This window comes from Guillardia theta (genome assembly GCF_000315625.1).
Source record: "Guillardia theta CCMP2712 unplaced genomic scaffold GUITHscaffold_141, whole genome shotgun sequence".
NCBI lineage: Eukaryota > Cryptophyceae > Pyrenomonadales > Geminigeraceae > Guillardia > Guillardia theta.
Genome location: NW_005434533.1, coordinates 59,566 through 78,935, shown reverse-complemented (window position 1 = coordinate 78,935; position 19,370 = coordinate 59,566). Strand labels below are relative to the sequence as shown.

At 53.9% G+C, this 19,370-nt stretch overlaps 7 protein-coding genes across 7 annotated transcripts; 3 read left to right on the top strand and 4 right to left on the bottom strand.

Moving 5' to 3' along the window:
- The first annotated feature begins 706 nt into the window (after positions 1–706).
- GUITHDRAFT_155681 (hypothetical protein) lies at positions 707–2,092 on the top strand. The gene is made up of 6 exons (XM_005821565.1): positions 707–1,061; positions 1,110–1,340; positions 1,396–1,572; positions 1,616–1,687; positions 1,731–1,811; positions 1,860–2,092. Exons 1-6 carry the CDS (start codon positions 915–917, stop codon positions 2,037–2,039), a joined length of 888 nt encoding a protein of 295 aa, XP_005821622.1. The 5' UTR covers positions 707–914; the 3' UTR covers positions 2,040–2,092.
- A 3-nt stretch (positions 2,093–2,095) lies between these two features.
- GUITHDRAFT_166151 (hypothetical protein) lies at positions 2,096–3,324 on the bottom strand (the record flags this gene model as incomplete). Its single annotated transcript, XM_005821564.1, has 1 exon — positions 2,096–3,324. Exon 1 carries the CDS (start codon positions 3,110–3,112, stop codon positions 2,096–2,098), a length of 1,017 nt encoding a protein of 338 aa, XP_005821621.1. The 5' UTR covers positions 3,113–3,324.
- Positions 3,325–4,053: 729 nt separating this feature from the next.
- Positions 4,054–7,774, bottom strand: GUITHDRAFT_166149 (hypothetical protein). Its single transcript, XM_005821563.1, has 13 exons — positions 7,667–7,774; positions 7,299–7,397; positions 7,168–7,244; positions 6,858–6,992; positions 6,429–6,777; positions 6,299–6,359; positions 6,049–6,249; positions 5,823–5,997; positions 5,631–5,771; positions 5,374–5,569; positions 5,265–5,324; positions 4,168–5,215; positions 4,054–4,116 (listed from the first exon to the last, which is right to left on the bottom strand). The coding sequence occupies exons 1-12, from the start codon at positions 7,755–7,757 to the stop codon at positions 5,121–5,123; spliced, it is 1,680 nt and encodes a 559-aa protein (XP_005821620.1). The 5' UTR covers positions 7,758–7,774; the 3' UTR covers positions 4,054–4,116; positions 4,168–5,120.
- A 1,495-nt stretch (positions 7,775–9,269) lies between these two features.
- GUITHDRAFT_119184 (hypothetical protein) lies at positions 9,270–10,937 on the bottom strand (the record flags this gene model as incomplete). The annotated part of the gene is made up of 1 exon (XM_005821562.1): positions 9,270–10,937. The coding sequence occupies one exon, from the start codon at positions 10,935–10,937 to the stop codon at positions 9,270–9,272; it is 1,668 nt and encodes a 555-aa protein (XP_005821619.1).
- Positions 10,938–11,202: 265 nt separating this feature from the next.
- On the top strand, positions 11,203–11,954 carry GUITHDRAFT_119183 (hypothetical protein; the record flags this gene model as incomplete). Its single annotated transcript, XM_005821561.1, has 3 exons — positions 11,203–11,211; positions 11,532–11,630; positions 11,835–11,954. 3 exons carry the CDS (start codon positions 11,203–11,205, stop codon positions 11,952–11,954), a joined length of 228 nt encoding a protein of 75 aa, XP_005821618.1.
- Positions 11,955–12,122: 168 nt separating this feature from the next.
- On the bottom strand, positions 12,123–17,134 carry GUITHDRAFT_119182 (hypothetical protein; the record flags this gene model as incomplete). The annotated part of the gene is made up of 22 exons (XM_005821560.1): positions 12,123–12,206; positions 12,258–12,309; positions 12,353–12,384; positions 12,448–12,480; positions 12,527–12,572; positions 12,659–12,726; positions 12,814–12,885; positions 13,289–13,359; positions 13,416–13,488; positions 13,550–13,613; positions 13,973–14,019; positions 14,240–14,281; positions 14,455–14,502; positions 14,773–14,838; positions 15,181–15,224; positions 15,335–15,415; positions 15,692–15,789; positions 15,864–15,949; positions 16,198–16,318; positions 16,844–16,915; positions 16,962–17,004; positions 17,122–17,134. The coding sequence occupies 22 exons, from the start codon at positions 17,132–17,134 to the stop codon at positions 12,123–12,125; spliced, it is 1,356 nt and encodes a 451-aa protein (XP_005821617.1).
- An 801-nt stretch (positions 17,135–17,935) lies between these two features.
- GUITHDRAFT_119181 (hypothetical protein) lies at positions 17,936–19,024 on the top strand (the record flags this gene model as incomplete). Its single annotated transcript, XM_005821559.1, has 1 exon — positions 17,936–19,024. The coding sequence occupies one exon, from the start codon at positions 17,936–17,938 to the stop codon at positions 19,022–19,024; it is 1,089 nt and encodes a 362-aa protein (XP_005821616.1).
- Positions 19,025–19,370: the final 346 nt, after the last annotated feature.

Sequence of the window (19,370 nt, the reverse complement as noted above, 5' to 3'; positions counted from 1 at the left end):
CTCTCCAACGGCTGATGAATTACGACCGGCAAACACTACAGTACTTCCACGCGTCCATGGAGCGCTAAACCTCCTCTTCGTTACCAGCACACCTTCCCATCCCATCATTCTAACAGCAAGCAGATACAGCAAAATCTCCAACGTTCGCTCACTCCTTCTCGCCAAAGTCGTTCTGCACCCCACACTAGCTTTGCCTTGGTAACATTGACAGTAGTTCTACTATGCATTCTTGGGTGATAAACTTGAAGTCAACATCAGATGCCAAGTATCAACATGTTTGATCTACAATCTCACCCTTATCATCACCACCTTCACCTTCCCATCCTCCTCCAACCCCCACTGCCCCGCCGTCTTCCCTGCGCCCATTGCGGCGTATCTCCTGCCTGGATTTTACTCAAATTTCATACAAGTATTTATGATTCAACCCTTTTGATCTTTAAAATTCAAAAATAGGAGATTGATTTCAACTTCAGAAAGATAGCGAAAATTGCTCATACAAGCAGGAAACAAGCGCATGCAGGTGAAGGGGAATATGGCAAGGAGAGCGAGGGAGCGCGGGGAGGCAGGAGGAGAGGGCGGAAACGGAAGGGAAGCAAGGATCAGAGAATCGGAGTGGGTTGCTGAAGGTAGTTCAGGGCAAGGAGGGAGGACGAGACATTGTGAGACGTCGTGACTTGATGGTTGTTTCGCAGTTGAGAGGATAGATGTTGAATGACTATTCAAGAAAGCTTGTCTTCTGCACCATTCTAGTTCTGATCCTGCACGGATCGACTGTTTCGAGCTTCGTCCCATCGCTTGCATGGAGATCCTCGTGCTCTGATCGCTCTAGTCTTCTTTCCTCCTCCCACCGGACAGGAAACAGGGTTTGCGACATCCGCCATTCCTCTCCTCGGCGTGCTCCAGTGCATATCACCATGGCGACGACCGAGCCCGAGAAGATAGTTGTATCTGCACATGATGGACACGAGATCTCCCTGTGGAAGAAGGGACCAGCTAACGGCAAGCCGATCGTGTTGCTCCACGGGCGGACATGGTCTGCCCGTCCAGTCTGGGATCTTCAGGTGCGCGAGGGAGGAAAGGAGGAGGTGAGGTTGACGTGCTTCATGAAGGTTGGTAGCCCGCCGAGAGACGGCGCTTCCTATCTTGGAGCCAACACGATGGACCTGATGGCCTCAAGGGGTTGGCTAGTGTTCGCTCCTGACTTCAGGGGGTTGGGGGGCACCAAGAGGGACGAGGAGGGGTGGACGACGCCCAACAAGTGCGTCTCCGACGTCCTTGCCGTGCTGGACTACTTGGCCAAGGAAGGACATCAGAAGCCTCCGCTCGTCGGGTGGTCCCAGGCAAGAGGAAGAGAGGGAGCAGCTATGGCGCGTACTGACGTTGAAGTCGCTCCAGGGTGCTCTGATCGCGCAGCTGATCGCTCAGAAGCATGCAGATCGCATCTCCCAGCTTGTTCTCTACGGCTCTATCTTCGACAAGGACGTTGTCTACAGCCCTCCCTCCAAGGAAGACTACAACAAGCCCCCACCCTACATCGCAAACACCATGGAAGGCGCCATGGAAGACTGGACGGTGCTCGGCATCCTCGAAAGTTTTGTCGTGATTTGGAGTGCAGGTCCCGGGGATAATTGACGATGAAGCTGCTCAGGCCTTCGGCGACGAGGCGCTGAAATGGGATCCTCGCAAGGCGACTCGCCTCCTCCCTCTCGCATTCCCTGATACCTTGGCAGGTTTCATGGTCAAAGCTGGATGAGTTCAACGCTTGCAGGGGGGAGGATGTTCACGTTCCTACGCTTGTGATCCATGGGGAGGTGGAAGAGGAGGACACCTGTGTCCTGCCGCTGACTTGCTGTCAACAGAAAGATACCTACACCTCCATCGAGAAGCAGAAGGAGCTATTCCTGAGCATAGCGAGCATGGACAAGGCCTGGCGCATCATCCCGGGCTGCGATCATCCTGTACATCTCTATCCTGCCCAGAGGCTCTTGTGGCTGTCGAGCATTACTTCGTTCCTCGAGAGAGATCATGGGAAAAACTGAGATCGGGGTAGCTCCGACACTCGCGCACTATCACGATGAAAATCTTTACTTCCACTTCAGTTGATAGACGCAAAGTTCCACCCTTTCCCTGCCTTCTTCTTGGGCTGGCAGCCCGGTCCGTCCAGCTGGAAGGAGCCACAGCAAGACCAGCAGTGCCTCCCCTCCACGGGGTCGAACCTCCAAACGCCATCACAGAAGTACTCCTTCGCCTTCCACTCCTTGGAGAAGACGATCTCCATGCGATCAAGCTCCTTCTGCTTCGCTGCGTCGGCCTCCACACTCTCTGCTTTGTCGCGGAGCTTCCCCATCGCGATCATGTAGTCCTCGAAGTTCCCTTCCTTGAGAGCGTTGATCCGCTTCTGCTCTCTCTGCTCATCGCGCTTGCTCAAGTAGGTTGACCTCAAGCTCGTTCTCTTCGTCGTGTACTGCATCTCTCGCTTCTTGGTGTTCACCAACGCCTTGTCCAGCTGAGTCGTGTAGGTGATGTTCTGCCACTTGACGTCAGCAGCCGTGCTCGGGTTCCACGCTTCTTTCATGTCCAGCCCTCCCGTCGCGTCCACGTCCACTATGAATCTCGTCGTCTTCGTCGCGTCTCTGCCTGGCGGGACCGTCGTGTGCATGTTCACCTCCGGCATCCCCGTGCCTCCGAGGTTGGCCGGGACTTTGGGCCCGAGGATCTTGCGAGGGTCGAAGGCAAGCTTGGAGGTCTTGACGGGCAGGATGGGGTCTCTCTTCGGGATCTTCTCGGCTCGGAAGTCTATCTCAGGCCTGGTGCTCGTGCCGATATGCAGCGTCCTCTTCAAACTCGCGTTGGGGAACTTGGGCTGGAAAGGCATCCCCTGGTAGAGCGGCCCATGATCGCTCGCAAAGGGCCCCGAAGGCTGAGTGAGGTTGTTCCATGGCTTCTTCTTGAGAGCTAAGATGTTGGGGTCCAGGAAGTGAAGGATCTGCTTCTTGGCGAGTTTCGCCTTCTCTGGAATGTCGTCGTGTGAATACGAGGCTGCTGTGTCAGCATATTCGACTGGCTGGCCGAAGTGCCCAGGTTTCTTGTGCGAGAGTGCACGTTGAGTCATATCAGAGGCTAAGGATGTTTGCGATCAAGATCGTCAATGTCTTATCACTTCCAGCTCATGAACATCCAATCCTTTACAGAAGTCTTTTCGATCGTTGAAACTGCCCACAACTCCTCACCCTCACCCGCGGATCCAACGCAGCTGCTTTCTTGATGTCAAGTGTCAGAGCAGGGAGGAGACTTCTTGTTCCTCGTCCCGTCCTCTTCCTCTCTCTCCTTCTCCTCCCCCTTCTCTCCTTCTTGTCCTCGTTCCTCCTCTCCTCTCCTTTCCTCCAACTGCCTCCTCCTGGAAACGCTTTTCCGTTAGTCTTATTGCCCTCATCCCCCTCATACAATGTTTACCCTCATCCCACCCTGATCCCACCTCTGACCCAACGAGATTAGAACCTCATCCCCCTCATTCCCCTAGCAGCATGGCTCTTCGCCGCTGCAGAACAGGAAGGGGGGAGGAAGAGGAGGGGGGCGAGGGAGGGAGAGGAGGAGGGAGAGGGGAGGGAGGGAGAAGAAGCTCAAGGAAGAGGAAGAGGAGCAGCTTCGTGTGTGAGAGGCAGGGTTGCTAGTGAAGTGTCAGACAAGGTATCCCGAGACAAGATTAGGTGTTGGAGCAGTTTTGAATGCGGCGTAGATAGTGCGACTTTATAGATGGAATTATTGATATTGTCTCATGTTGCACCTCTCAAACGTTCTTCATTCTTGTTCTTTTACTTGTTGCATCCTTGGGCGATCGAGGTGATGGCATTGCGTTTCATGTGACAGATTGTTGACATCTTGTTTGATAAGTGTTCATGTGATTGATCATTGTTAATTTCATGTCATGGATACGAAGACACATAAACTTAGAGTGCGATGTGACGAGAAGACCACAACTCTGTGGTTGTTGTTGACCAAGTGTCCCTTTTCTCAACCGAATCCACAAATTCGCTCCTTCTGACCCTCTCTCGCAGGATGAGAGTCTCCCCCGTCGTGTCTGTCGCAAGCGTGATAGCCGTGGGGCTGCTGGCCGCGGTAACGCATGAGGAGGACGAGAGGGCAAAGGAGTTGACTTGATCGTTGCAGGTTGGAGTAGTCTTGCTCCGATCGAACTCTACCACCACGCTCGTGCAATCTCAGTCTCCTCTCCTCTCCAGCCGACAGCAGCATCTCTGGCTCAACGACTATCTGCATCAGAACCCGGCCCAGTACAACATGAACGACGGGGTCGAGGGATTGAGTAGCTCATTCCCGTTCCGCGATCCTCCTTATGGGGGCCCCCTCAACCTCCTAAAGATGACTGGCCTCAAGCGAGTTGCAGGTCATCGCAAGGGTGCCAAGCACCAGAAGCTTTGCGGGATCGGATCAGGCTGCGAGTACTTCAATGACAACAACATTCAGGTTGCTGAAAACCTCGACAAAGACAAAGTCCTCGAGGGTCTCCCGGACAAGCCTAGCGATGATATTCTCAACGAGGTCAAGGCGGCCATGGACGAGTACCAGAAGGATATGGACATAGAGAAGAAGCTGTGGAAGGGAAGCCCCAGCAACGCCTTCAAAGGTCGCTTCCAATCCCTCTGCGGCATCGGGGCTGGCTGTGAGGACGCCATGAACGGCGAGCTAGAGGATGCAGCTGCTGTTGACAGCAAGACGGTTCACGTCAACATGCCGTCGTATCCGGGTGCCGACACGATCGACGAGGTGTATGAGGCAATTTCTGACAAGAAGCACCTCGAAGAGAAGGAGGACGAGAGACGAAGGGGTGTTTCTTCCTCAAGGTAGGTGAGCGGACGTAGCTTGTGCAACGTAGGGGGGTAGGTGTTCAGATGGGGGTGGTGAGGGGGAGCAAGCATGGCTGTTGAGGCTTCAGAACGCCGGGTAAGAGTTTACGTGGATATTCTACAGTAGAAACCTATGAAGTCTGTGGGGATGGCTCAATTGATCTGCATCATACACATATGTACACTGCCGTCCCAACGCGCTCGCTTCCGAGATCAAACTTCAAGGCGTCGGCCGCAACATTCCACTCATTCTCTCCTTTATCTGCCCCCCCAGCTTCCCTTGTTCTCAGTATCATAACCCCCGGGGTAGTTACCCTGGTAGGATGACTGAGCGTTATACTGGTACATGGCATCTGTCCCTCGGTCACGAACCCGGCGCGTCATCAGATCACTCGGAGGTACCTGACATGGATGTCGAGCTTTGACCTGCTGTGCTGCGGTTAGCCATGCCACCGAAGCCTGCTGAAAGAATATCAGCTTTTCAAGTCTGAGCACGAATGTGAGATTCCACCTGTCTGTCCGAAGCCCGTCATCCCGTCACTCATGGCAGCCATACCGCCGTACATGTTCGGGTATGCGTACGCAGCTGATCCTTGACCTTTGTAGAAGTCTGCGGTCGAGGCAGTTGTGTTGGCATCGGAGCCCACAAACTGGGAGAAGCCAGCGGCGCTGCCTGGATATGCGCCTGCATAAGCTGACTGTTGTTGCTGTCCAAGTGTCAGAAGCTGTCAATTTGAGGATGAGTGATTGAAAGTAAAAAAAACTTACCTTTCCCTGCTGGTTGGCGTTGTAAGACTTGTTTCCGCCAAGCTGCTGCTGTGAAAATCCTTGTCCATTGTACATTTGGCTTGGGATACCACCATAACCCGTGTGGTACGGCATGTACAGAGTAGCCATCTGCCCAGCCATCTGCAGGGGAAACGATCACCCTCGAGCGTTGGACATAAAATCACGCTAGACCTGGTGAGGATGAACAGCCAAGTTATTCCAATACTGAGGGAACATCATGCTTGCATAGACAGGGTTGGGATGCTGAGGGGTCTGTTGACTGTCTTGACCTTCCTGCATGCCATGAGGTTGCTGGCCACGATGCTGCATGTGAACTCCAGCGCCTGAAACCATGGGCATCCCATATCTGATCGCGCAAGAAGTCAATCAGGGCTGCAGATGGTATGAAGCACTTTACCCTCCGTATTGGAATCCAGGGTTGGCAGCGTTCATCATCTGAGAGGCTTGCTGCATGGTGTCGGTATTGGCAGCATATCCCATATTGTCCTGATCGCCCTTGCTCTGCAATCCTGCAGACTGTTGAGACTGCTCTTGCATGACAGGGTTCTTGGTTTGAGGAGCGACATGAGAAGCCGTGGACCCTGAAGCTCCTTGATACCTGACATACAAAGCTTCAATACATGGCAAAACACGGATGAAAAGCTCACCCATACTGCAATCCAGAGTTTGCAGCATTCGCCATCTGAGCATTCGAGTATTGATGTACATCTGTCGAAGCGGAGTATCCAGCGGACAAATCCTGTGCTTGGGCGGACTGTGGAACTTGTTGAACCGCACCTTCCGCATGCTGTGCCTTTGCTTGTGAAGGGTAAAGCTCCATGTTGGCAAATCCAGCAGCGAGACTGTGTTCAGCATTCGCTGCTTGAGAATACTGTGGCATAGCGCTGGCATTGTTGGAGGAAGCACTGTTGCCGACTCCAGCTCCCTGACCAGCCGAGGTTGAAGGCATCATTCCTTGCATGCCTCCAGCGGAAGCTGCAACATCAACAGCACCAGATTGACCCCAGACCGACTGGGGAACTTCGGCAGCTTGCTGCATTGGTTTCTCTGGAGGTTTTACAATCTCTTCAGTCCGAGGGCGGCCTTTGCTCCACTGGTTCTGTGGGATGGGGGCATCACGAACTGGCTGAGGAGCAGGAGCAGGAGCAGCAGGAGCTGCAACTGGCTGTGCAGGGGTAGGGGCAGGCTGTGGTCGAGGCGCAACACCTCGCCCTCGCCCACCTCTTGCACCGCGATCTGCAGCAGAAGGACCTTGAGGAGGGCCACCCCTTCCTCCGCGGTCGGCACCACCCCTGCCGCCTCTGGTTGTACCATCAGACGCGAAATCGCCTCTTCCTCCACCTGCAGCAGAAGAAGAAAGAGGTCAACTGGTCTGCTACTAGTAAGCTCTGAGGTTCGAACCTCTTCCTGGTCCTGCACCCCTTCCACGTCCCCTTCCAGATGGCGCCGAAGATGAATGATCATCCTACCAGCTGTCAGCGGGAACAAGATTTTGCATGTTGGAGGTGCAACATACTTGGTGTCCCCCAGATTGTGAGTTCTTTTCGCCTTTTTTCTTTTCTTTCTTTGTCTCCACTGTGTCCCATGCAGAGCCTGGCAGAAGCACATCAATGCTCCAGTGCGGGTGGATTGAATGAGCGTGCTTACGTTCCATTTCAGCACAAAGCTCTTCATGTGCGCGTGAGACATCCATAGAATTGTTCTTCAACGCTTCTAGTATTCTCGCATCTGGCATATTGCTCGCAGCTGTACATGAGGCGGATCGTTAGTTACTTATCACCACATGGTCTCAGCAGAGTATAACAGAGCCCATGCATATGTATCATCACTTTCCTCTGAGCATACAAGACATGGAGAAAAAGACGAAGGGTCTCATACACACGATAATAACATCAACATCTCCCTCCCGTCCCACGAAGGTGTGACCCTCCCCAGTCAACAATGCAGGAAACGGCATAGGGGCTGTTGAAAGGAGCAAGAAGACGGGGATACGAAGGAGGGAGGGAGCATGGAACCTTCAAACTGTGCGAGCAGGAAGTCTCTGAGAGTGTCGATGAGCTTGCGGTCTTGGGGGCTGAGCTCAGGCGCGGCTGCGGTAGACGCCATGGCCGCGGCGGAGAGATGATCTGGCGGGAGCGGAGGATGACCTCGTCCCCCTAGAGAGTGACCCCCGTGGTACTTTGATAGTAACAGAAAATATTAGTTATAACTATTGGTACTAAGTCACAGTAGTAGAGAATATGGTTTATTATAATGGTACTATTTATCAAGGGGTGGGGGGTGGGGGTCGGGGTGGTGAGAACAGTATTACCAGAAAGTTCCAATAACTAAAGTTAGTGAGAAAATTTTCTGTTTTAATGGGGTATAGTGGGGTCTTATCGTTGCACGAGGGGCTAAGCGGGTAGGACCTGGTCACTAGGACTCGTGGGCATAGGATTCCTAAGGCTATAGCACCTCCACCGTCCACCCTAGCTATGAAGGTCAGAGATCTGTCCGATTTTGCCAGGGTGGGGTGGGGCCATGACAGTGGTTGGGTGCTTATTGACAAGTACCCGGGTGGTATTCTCCTTGGAGGATAAGTCTAGGGTGGGGGTGACAAAGTAGGGGTACTATTCAATGAATATCAGCCTATATTGAACCCGTGATCTATGGTAATGTACGGGTCTAGGAATGCACAACCCGTTGTCATGGTGGTACTGTGAACGCAAGTTGAGAACAGAAAGGTGGGGTACCTGAGATACTGATAGTTTCACGATCATGGGTAGGGTGGTAGATTGTCAGCAGTGACGGGGGTCCTGGGTCTACTATCGACCACGAATCACTGGGGGACTCTAGTAGGGGTAGATTACGTTGCATTAGGAGGTAGGGTAGTCAAGAAACGACCCTTCAGAAATGGGGGTGGGGGTAGGGTCATGGACTCGATCATGGTAGATTTACTACACATCCCACGGGGTAGTAAATAGGGAGGGGTACTTGTGTGTCAAAAGGGGGTAGTTCCATGACTAGAAAGCACCGGTAGAGCAGATTCAAAGGGCTATTGAGTACACGGTGGGGTCATCACCTACTCATGGAGGGGTACATCTCGACATGGACTTGGGAAATTGAGGGTGGGGTCCCCAAAGAGGAATGGGGCTCTATAGTCAATATCATCGTGATGTACCGTATGATCATTGCGACGGCCGGGCCCGAGGCCCCCGGGGCTTCTGGCAAGCTGGCAAGTACCGTACATCTCACTTCTGGCAAGTACATCATTCAATTGCGACACAGTGCCGCGACGGTCGTTGAAATTGCTTCTGGCAGGCTGGGATCGTAGCCGCTACCGTAAATCAGGGCCACGCGGCGGTCACCCAGCGCCCGCCGCGTGGCCGTGAACTTGTGACCGTAGAGACGATCATCATCGGGATACTACTGAGATGTGACGTGACAGTCGGACTGCGGCAGTGCCGCCGTGTGAGTCTCGCCGGCGAATCACGTGAAGGACGAATCATTTGCGGACTCGCATCCGATGATTGGCAGGTGATCCCGAAGTTTCTGAGCTTTATGCTACACTTCAATGGGTGAGGCTGACGGAGGCTTTGCCCGCCGCCTTGCGACTCAGTTTGTGTCGAATCCTGTCAATCAGGGCTTTAAGAAGTCATCGTTCAAAGTTCCCTGCAGCTTCTGTCTCAGCACTGCTCTCCTCCTCTCAATCGCGGAGTCCCCGTCGACGTCCGGCTTCCAAGTCTTCCCTCCCCCACCCGAGTCTTCGGAGCTGGAGCCAGTGCTCGCATGCTTGGCGAGCAAAGACGGGATCCTTGAGGGTTTAGCAACAGGCGAGAAATTCTCCTTCCCCGTGGCAGAATGGGGAGCCTGCAGGAGTATATCTTTGCGTTGCGAGGCATTGCCCCCGCTCCCTGGTGTTCTGCTAGGGCTGAGATGATGGTTGACGGAGATGGCTTCCTTCCTTTCCCCATCCAAGGATAGTTTCTTCTTCACCTCATGTGGGGTTTGAGCTGAGAGCTCTATGGGATTTTCCTCAACAGGAGTGTCAGCTGTGACAGCGGGCTGTTGGGCTTCAGTCGCCCCAGCGCTGCTTGCCTGAGATGATGACTGGGAGATTTCGATCCTTTCAGACACGGCGCAATCTTCTTCCTCAGCTTCGTCAGGGAGGTCTTCATCCGAATCCAGAAAGCCAGGAAACTGCAAGGTAGGATAGATCTCTGCCTGCAAGCTCCCAATCGACTTCTCCACAAGGTGAATCTGCTCCCGCAGCTGCTCCTTGAGGGAGCGAACGCTTTCCAGCCTCTTGTCGCAGTCAGCTGACAGAGACTGCGAGCTCTCAGCTAACGCAGCAAGGTTGTGGAGGCCGTTGTCAGGGGAAGGAACTCTGATCAGATACTTGTGCAGTTGGCTCATGGTAGCTGCCCACCTCTGCAGAAGAGATTCGACACTAGGGTTTTCTCCGAGAAACTTCATGTCATGTCCTGAGCTCTCGCTCATGCTGTGCAGGTCAACGACGAGTTCGTCATCGTCTTTGACAACCATGTTCTTCACATTCCTTCGGTTACTCTCGGCTTGAACATCCCCGGCTTCCAGCTCGCTCCACAAGTCCCGCACCGCGCTCGCCTCCGCCTCAACCTCCCTCCTCAAGCTTTCGATGTCGCCAAGATTCTCTTCAGCCTTGAGCTTCTCATACTTCGCTCGAACATCCTCGCGATCAGATGCAAGAGTCTTAATGGTTTCTGCCACCTTACCCGCGAACGCTTCCAGCCTTGCATTTTCTGCAGCGCACCTATTGGCGTGTTGCAGAAATCGGGCCCTTTCCTTTTCCACTCTAAGGTTCAGGACGTCAACACAGACCTGTGCATGATCTTTGTTGAACTGTAGCAAGATTACTTCAATACCCATGGTCTTGAGCTGTTTCCTCATGACATATTGTGTGAGGTAGTTCAAGATGGCAATGAACTTGGTTCCGCCAGGGTTCTCGATTATTGTGGATCGTACGATGGGGGTGGATGGGATCAGCCTCTCTTTCTGCATGGAAGCTAGCTTGTCACTGACCCACTTCCTGAACTCTCTCCCCTGCGCCTTGTCGACAATCGGCCAGAGAAGTTTGAAAGCAGGCTGTGCTTCCCCGGGACACGCCTTGATCATGAGGAAGTGCATGACGACTTCCATGTGCTTGACATGGGCTTGTGAGGGCGAAGAGAAGGTCATATCATCGAAGGAAATGTTGAACTTCCTCTCTGCCTCCTCCTCCTCGAAGCCCAACAGCGCCATGCCGCCACGAGTTCCTCCCCACGCCATGCTATTCAAATTCTTCGGGAAACATAGCACCGGTGCTTTGCCAGATGATCGAAGGGGTGGGGTGACCTCAATCAGGAGGGGTCTATTTCATATGCGGATCCGTGAGCAAGGTATGGGTAGGGTTATATCGCTACCCCCACACCTTGTCTCGATCACCCACCCTATACTTGAAAGAAGTTTTGCAGGTAAAATGAGGGGTATTTAAGACGTTGGGGGTGAGGTAGTCATCGGTAGCAGGGGTAGGGATCCCGAAATAGACCGAAAAATGTTCGAGGTGAGTCCACACCGGAGAGCGCGGACCAGGAGGAGGAGGAGAAGGAGGAGGAGGAGGAGAAGGAGGAGAAGGAGGAGGAGGAGGAGGAGGTAGAGGACGAGGACGAGGACGAGGACGAGGACGAGAACAACGACAGACGAGGACGGATTTGAAGGAGAGAAAGGAGAAGTCAAGAGACGAGATTTCATTGTGATGGTGTATTTTGCCTGTGACTCAAGGATCCAATTTTTCTGAGAGATATGCTTCTTTTGGTTTTCCCATCTCTTTCTCCAAGTTCATCCGCATCTCTCCCTTTCTCACCCTCACCAATCCTCCCGCAGGACCTCAAGATTGGCAAGTATGCATGGCTTCAGGATCCTGGAAACAACACGTGGTGGGCTCACTCAGGAGGAATCCATCCTGCCATGCCTGGGGACAAGGTTCCTCCTGCCCCTGCCCCTTCCCCTGCCCCCACTTCGCGTTCCTCTTGCCATCTTTGTAAATCTTATCCCGTCTCCTCTTTCATCGCTCGTTCTTCGTTCATTCTACTATCTCCTTTCATTGTATTTTCTTCCTCCCCTCCTTTCTCATTTCTATCACTCCCTTCATTCCCCCCCATCCTCGTCTCACACTCGGATTCGCAGACCCCCATCTTGAAGATCGGTGGAGCGCAGAGCTGGAAGACTATCTTGGGAAACCAGCACAAGGACAGCGACGTGGGTCTTCAGTGCCCGATGTGCTCTACGTTGAAAAATGCGTTGTAATGTTAACAAGTCACTTCTTGTAGCCTCTCTCAGCACTGTCAGGGGCAGAGCTGCCTCCTCCTCCTGCCCCTCTCCACCCCCTCCTCCTCCTCAGTCTCTTCCTGCTCTCCAACTCCTGCTCCTCCTGCTCTCCCTCCTGCTCTTGCCCCCTCCTCGCTCTTGTACACTCTAGGCGGCAGCAGGAGGGGCGTTCTTGACCGGCTCCACGGAGGAGATGCCAAGGATCTTCTCAAGCTTCTCCATCTCCAGCTCCTGAGAGGACACGCTTGTCAGTCGCCATGACGTGGGGAGGGCTGCGAGTACCGCAGGGTTGACTTGCTTCTTCTTGTCATCGTCTTCCGCCGCCTCTCCTCCTCTGCAGCTCATGTCACGCGCACACTAAATGCCTCACGCCTCACCCTTTCTTCTTGGGAGGAGGCTTCTTCACTTGCTGTTACACGTGTCAAGCGCGAGATTCCTCCTCCTCCTCCTCCTCCTCCTCCTCCTCCTGCACCTCTGCTCCTTCGTTCTTCATCGCCTCCGCTCTCTGCATGGCAGTGAGGGCCTGCTTAAAAGCTTTCGCTCTCCTTCACCTTCTGTGCCTCCGTCTTCCTGAGGTTGGGCGAGAACTTGAGACATCTGCAGAAGGCAGTGAGAGGAGGAGGAGGGAGGGGGAGGGGGGAGGAGAAGGAGGAAGAGGAGGAGGAAAAGACTGGCTTGCTCACAAAACTCCTCCGTGATCGTCGCCGACGATGAGGATGGGATGCTTGGGATTGAACGCAAGATGGGTGAGCTGAACCATGAGTCAGACGGAGCGGCAAGGGAGGCAGGAGGGAAGTAGGAGGGAGAGGGAGGGGCAGGAGCAGGAGAAGAGCGTTACCTTGCTCTTTCGCACAACTTTCTGGTCGCACATTGGCTCATGTTTATTCTCAGCAAGGTCGAAGACATGGATCTGCCAGAAGTCAGTCAGTGGGCAGGGAGGAGCAGAGGGAGCAAGAATGAGGAGCGGTAAGGGACGAGAGCAGGGGAGAGCAGAGTTGATGAGAAGGTCAGCAGGACGACAGGAGTCGAGGAGGAGCGCACGAGAGAAGGAGGAGAGAACAAGTAGTAGCAGGCAGAGGAGGAGGAGGATGGAAGAAAGAGGAGGGGAGAGGGGAGGGGAGGGGAGGGGAGGAGGAGGGAGGGGGGAGGAGGGAGGGGGGAGGAGGTGTTGTTGTTGGTGGTGGTTGCATGCGGTGGGTTCAGTCAGTTTGACCTCCATAGACAGCCATGTAGTGACCGTCATAAGTCTCCAAATACTGCGAGAGGACGGAGACAAGTCAAAGACGATAAGATGAAGGAGCCAAGGTCGGCACCTGCGAATTATATGCCTTGGAGCACTTATGAATTCTTCCTTCTTCAGTGCCCACCACAAACAAGTGCTCGCCTGTGATACAAGTGATCAGTTCCTCCTCCTCCTCCTCCTCCTCCTCCTCCTCTCACTCTTGCTGTTGAAGTCAATGCAGCATCCTCCTGCGAGGCCGACAAGCGAAGCTTCCTCGTGCTCTTCTCCCTCCTGATGGGCCATCACAACCTCCCTCCTCCTCCTCCTCCTCCTCCCCCTCCCCCTCCACTACCTCGCTGACTATCCCTGCCAGCTTTAGCTCCATCACGTCAGTGTGCTGCAGCTCGTTCTTGCTCCTATTTGGATTTCAGCCTTGGGGGCGAGGAGGAGAGAGGAGAGAGAGAGGAGGAGAGAGGAGGAGGAGAGAGAGAGAGAGAGAGAGAGAGGAGCAGGAGGAGGAGCGGGAGGAGCGGGAAGAGGAGAGAGGGAGGAGGAGTGAGGAAGAGGGGAGGAGAGAAGGGAGGGAAAGAGGAAGGCAAGAGAAATTTGATTTGTTACATTGTCCATAGGGTGACTCGACCATCCGAGGAGACGCTGATGAAGTGAAGAGAAGGATGGAGAGAGCAGAAGCGAGAGTGGATGGTGGAAGAGGAAGAGGAAAAGGGAAAGAGGAAGAACGAGTTAATATCTCATCTCATGAAAGAGGATCATCAACCTGAAGAAGTTTGGATTCTTTGAGAGATCCTCCTGCTGCCACATCACCTGCACATGTTCAATCAAAACATCTCTCTCCTACTCCCTTCCTCCATCCTCTTCCCTCCATTTCCTTTCCATTCTTCTCTTCTCCTTCTTTCCCTTTTCCTCATCTCCCTTCTCCCCTTCCTCGTCCTGGCTCTCGTTTGTCACCTCCACCTCCACCTCCTCCCAAACTTTTCCTCTCTTCCTCTTGCCCTCTCCCACTCTGACGGCTCGACTGTCTCACCTGCCAGACAGGATCTGTGTGCTTGCCGGTCTTGACAGTCGACTGATGGGAAAAGTCAGAGACAGAGGAGAGAAAGAAAACGAAAAAGGAGAGGAGGAGGAGGAGAGGGAGGAGGAGAAAGGAGGAGGCGGAGGAGGAGGAGAGAGGGGAGGGGGGAGAGGAGCAAGGAGGAGCAAGGAGGAGCAAGGAGGAGTAAGGAGGAGGAGGAGGAGGACCTGGAAGAGAGGCTTGTTGGTCTTGCTTCGGATGTCGTAGATCATCACCTGGCGTCCAGTCATCTCCCTCCATCTCCTTCCTTCCTTCCTTCCTTCCTTCCTCCCCCGACAACTTCCTCCTGCTTCTCCTACACCTCTTCTCGTCCTCATCCTCCCTTTGTTGTCTTCCTTTCCTCCGCTTCTCTCCTCCTCCTCCTCCTCCTCCTCCTCCTCCTCCTCCTCCTCCTCCTCCTCCTCCTCCTCCTCCTCCTCCTCCTCCTCCTTGAAGTCCCTTTCTTGTCTTCCTTTCCTCCGCTTCTCTCCTCCTCCTCCTCTTACTGTTCCATCGTAGCATCCAACGGCGAGGAGGGAGGCGTGCGTGGGATGGAAGTCCAGGCACATGACCTGCGGCGAAGATGAGGAGGGAAAAGAGAGACGTGCTTGACGAAGAAGAGGTGAAAAATGCAGAGGAGAAGAACGAGGAGGAACAGATCGTGATTGTGATGAGGACCAAGACGAGGAGGAGGAGGAGGAGGACGAGCGAGGATGAAGATGAAGATAAGGAGGAGGAGGAGGATGGGGATGAGGATAAGAAGGAGACCGAGGATGCTGATGATGATGATGATGATGATGATGAGGAGGAGGAGGAGGAGGAGGATGTGTAATAGTATAGGAGGAGGTGAAGGAGACGGTGGTGGTGATGGATCATCATCATCATCACCACCACCACCACCATTCTCATCGTACCTCTTCCGTCTTCTGAACATTCTTTGAAACTTTTGCAGCAACAGCTAGAGAGGAAATGTCATTCACGTACAATGATTAAAGAAGGAAGATGGGGACGAAAGAAGAGAAGGAGTAGCAGAGAGGGAGAAGAGGAGAGGGGAGGAGGCGGACAAACCGGCTCGCTCTTTGGCAATCTTCTGTCGCTCAAGATCTTCCGTGTAGGCATCGAACACTTCGCAGAGAGTGACAGTGTTTCCTGCGTCATGTCAGACCACAAGAGGAGGAGGGCGAGAAGGGGAGGAGGGAGAAATGAGGAGATGAAGAGGGAGGAGGTAGGGGGAGACGGATGAATGGGGGGAAATGCGATCGGAGCTGAAGCAGCACCGAAAGAGATGGAGGGAGGAGGGGAGAGGGAGGGAAGGGGATGACGGGGGCAAGAAGATCAGCTTCGTGGGAGATGGAGGGAGGAGGGAGGGAGGGAGGGAGGGAGGGAGGCAGGGAGGAGAGTTTGGATGGGGGGGGGGGTCATCACCGAAGGAGATGGAGGGAGGAGGCTGCGTGAAGATCTCGCGGTCGCGCATGGGAGGAGCTGCAGTCTGACAAGCGCGATCGGAGAAGTTGAACTGATTCCTGACAAACTTTGTGTGAGGGAAGTTCGAAACTCGGAAAGATGAAAAGTTTGAAAGTTCCAAACTTTGTCTCACCGGTGGGGTTTGTCGTCGTGATACCCTTCTCCGGCTCCCAGCGACTCGTTCTCAGCCGCTCGCCTTCTCGCCTCCTCCTTCGCCGCCTGCGACGCCCGTTGGATCCGCTCGGGATAGAGAAGGTGTGAAGAAGCAAAATGTGGTCAAGACAGGTGAAACTGTGATTGTGATAGTGATATCACTGTGATGTGATGTGTGATGAGATATGGAGATGCAAGATGTAAGTCATGAAGACAAGTGACATGTCCGATGACTGACATGGCATGTACAGCATCTTGTCAGGTGAGAGGGAACCGGGAAAGAGTTCAAAAGGGGAAGATGTTTCGCCTCCCACCTTCTCCGCCAAGATCTTCTTTCCCTCCTCGCTCTCGTTGTGAAGCAGGTTCCCCTCCATCTCGAAGTGCGTTGACATCTGCTCGACCGAGGGGTCCAACTTGTAGGTGAACTCCTTGAAACTAACGACAACTCCATCAGCAACCAAGATTATCCATCAAACAGAGGACGTTTAGGAGGAGGAGGACGAGGAAGGAGCAAGGGAGAGGGAGAGGGAGAGGGAGAGGGAGAGGGAGGGAGAGAGCGGGAGGGGGAGGGAGAGGGAAGGGGAGAGGGGATGGAGAGGGGAGGGAGAGAGGGGGAGGGGGAGGGAGAGAGGGGAAGGGGGAGGGAGAGGGAAGGGGAGAGGGGAGGGAGAGGGGAGGGAGAGAGGGGGAGGTGGAGGGAGAGAGGGGAAGGGGGAGGGAGAGGCAAAGGTTGGGTAGAAGAGGAGGTGGGGCTGGAAGCAGAGGAGAGGAGGGTCGCGCCTGTATCTTGTGATGTTATGAGGAGCCATGGGGTCCTTAGCGCTCAGGATGCGAGTGATCTCCGTGTTCAGCTCCTTCTCCGTCAGGTCCAGCTGCTCCGGAGGCTTCACCACCACCGTCGTCGGCTCGACCCACCTGTCCTCGTCGTCAGCATGCAGACGTGCAGGAGGAATCGCTCACCCGCTCTGAGCATCGTCGTCCTTTTTCTTGTCTGCCTTGAGTCCTACCTCTCCTGACACGCTCTCCCGCCTCCTGCCTCGTCTGTCAACAGCAGCCCCTCCATCACCCCAGCTCTCACATAGGCTTCTTGGGTGGTGCAGATTTCGGAGGCATGATGAAGTCTGCAGGATTGTGAGGGATAAGACATGAATCAAATGCGCATGCTGTTATTCCCAAGTCTTTCAATCTGCTACACTACCACGAATGTTTTGCCTCCCAGCAAGTTTGCGTTTTTGTACTTCCCTTCTCCATCCTGCACAACTACTCTACCCTCGCTCTATCCCTCACCTTCTTTCTCGTTCTTTTAGGTTGCTTCCTTGAATCACATCGTCCTTCCGTCCATCTCTCTGTCCTTCTCTTGCTCTTCCCTCTCCTCTCCCTTCCTCTTGACAGTGATCTTGCTCTCGTGCTCCCTCCCCTTCCCTTCCTCGCTCTTCTTCCCTCCTTTCCAACGCTCCTCGCCATGTTCTGCGCCGCGCTCCAACCGTAGGAAAAAAATAATCAAAACAAAAAAAAATTGAAAAATAAATTCGTAAAAGGATCTGCGGAAGGGAGGTAGGGTAGTATTATCACCGCTATAAAAGGTGGGTACTTTCATGGATAATTCAGGGTGCCATCTACTTGGAGTGGGGTAGGGGCGGCCGGGGTAAAAAGAGCGAAGGGACAATGCAGGTATGGCACGCGATGAGGGAGAGGAGGAGAGGAGAGTAAGAAAGAGCTGAGAGCACGACTGAAGGAAGTGAATGAGAGGGGGAAAGATGAGGAGAGCGGTGGTGCGGAGTGGAAAGCAGTTGAGGGGAGGAGAATGGTTTAGAATTGAATGAGGTAGAAACAATTCATTTTAAGAAGGATTCGATCAAAACTTGTGAGAACATGTGAAACTCTATGTTCTTTTTTTTTCACAAGAATATTAACTTAGCTTCATATATCATGAACTCTTGTTGTTGTTTTACATCAAACTTGCCTACTAGCCTTCATGAACTACATCTTTTCAACGAAGTTGATTACCTGCTGATTACCACTTCGTAGGCTTGATCTTGGCAGGAAACAGACATGAACGAGGAAAAACCTTTGCTGGGCATTGCCCCCAGGTTGGGGGATCAACGATTCTACCAGATGCTCGGCCTTGCCTTCATTGCTATCTTGACCATCGGCCTCCGGATGAATTTTGCCAAGATGGCTTCAGTGTATGACCCCGAGCTCGGGCACGGCTCGGAGGAGGGAGGAAGCAGATTTTCGAAGCCTCTGTTCTTCGCCTCTACTTATTTCCTGGGTAAGATTTTGATTCTTCCTTTCTGCAACTGGAGCCCGCGTTCGCTCCCGCGGCACATCTACTACAAGATTTTTGTCATGGTGTCTTTCGGGGCAGTAGGAGGGATGCTGGAGTATTCGTCGATGATGTTTCTTCCGGTCTCTATCGTCGTGATGGTGAGAGCCGCAGGGCTGGTCGCTTTCACAGCGCTGGGTTCAGCATACATATCCCAGCGCAGCCCTATGAACCCTTGGATCGCCCTTTCCCTTCTCCTTGTGATCGGGGGTTCAGTGCTTGCTTGCTTCGTACATGTGCACACGAGTGCAGTCACGAGTTTGGCCATCGTTGGGATCGTGCTCGTCGTCTTGTCGACCATGTCAGACGGACTCGAGCAGGTCGTGGCGGAGATAGCGCTGCAGGAGCGGAGCATGGACGTGGACGTCTATGTCTTCACGGGGGTGTCGGGGTTGATGGGGTGCGGGATTATGTTCGCTGTGCTCTTCATGGCGCAGCTGCTGCCAGGGAGCGACGGAGAGGTGCTGGAGGACTCGCTGGGCACGATCTCTGCCATCTTCAGCGACTGGATCCTTGGGCTGTTGATCTTGGGGACTATCCTGATGAGCCTCTTCGAGATGATCGCTGCCACGGCCATCAACAAGTACTTCGGAGCAACAACCAAGGAGTCGGTCCTGAGCTTCAGGATCGTTGGTGCATGGGGTATATCCCTCCTCATCTTCGCTATCCTCCCTGGCTCTGGCTTCGGCGAGCCGTTCGACGGGGGTGTCGCTGTTCTGAAGTTGGTAGGAGGAGCACTCATTATCGCGGGGATCTTGTTCTACGTGCACAACAGAAGGTCTGCGGAGGACGAGGAGCTGGCGAAGGAAACATGATTCACGCATCGTCTCTAAAGCGACAAGTCACTTATCACTCAGCCGAAAGAATCTTCAATGACTGTTACTGAGTACTATTGAATGAACTGAGTTGGAAACGGTTCCACTGTGGTGCCCGGCGAAGCCAGTGCTGCGGCCAGTACTGATTTTTAACGAACTTGGCTTTGAGGCCCTAGTGGTCGTGCTGGGCCGCACGGACTCGGACGGTGACGGGCGCGGCGGCGCGGCGGCGCCGCCGGCCGGGCCCGGACTCCGAGGCTCCCCCGCAAGTTCGCTGCCATCGTCCGATGATCGCGGGTGCTGTTCCGGCCCGTTATGCGTCTCAGTCATTCCGGGCCTTCGGCGG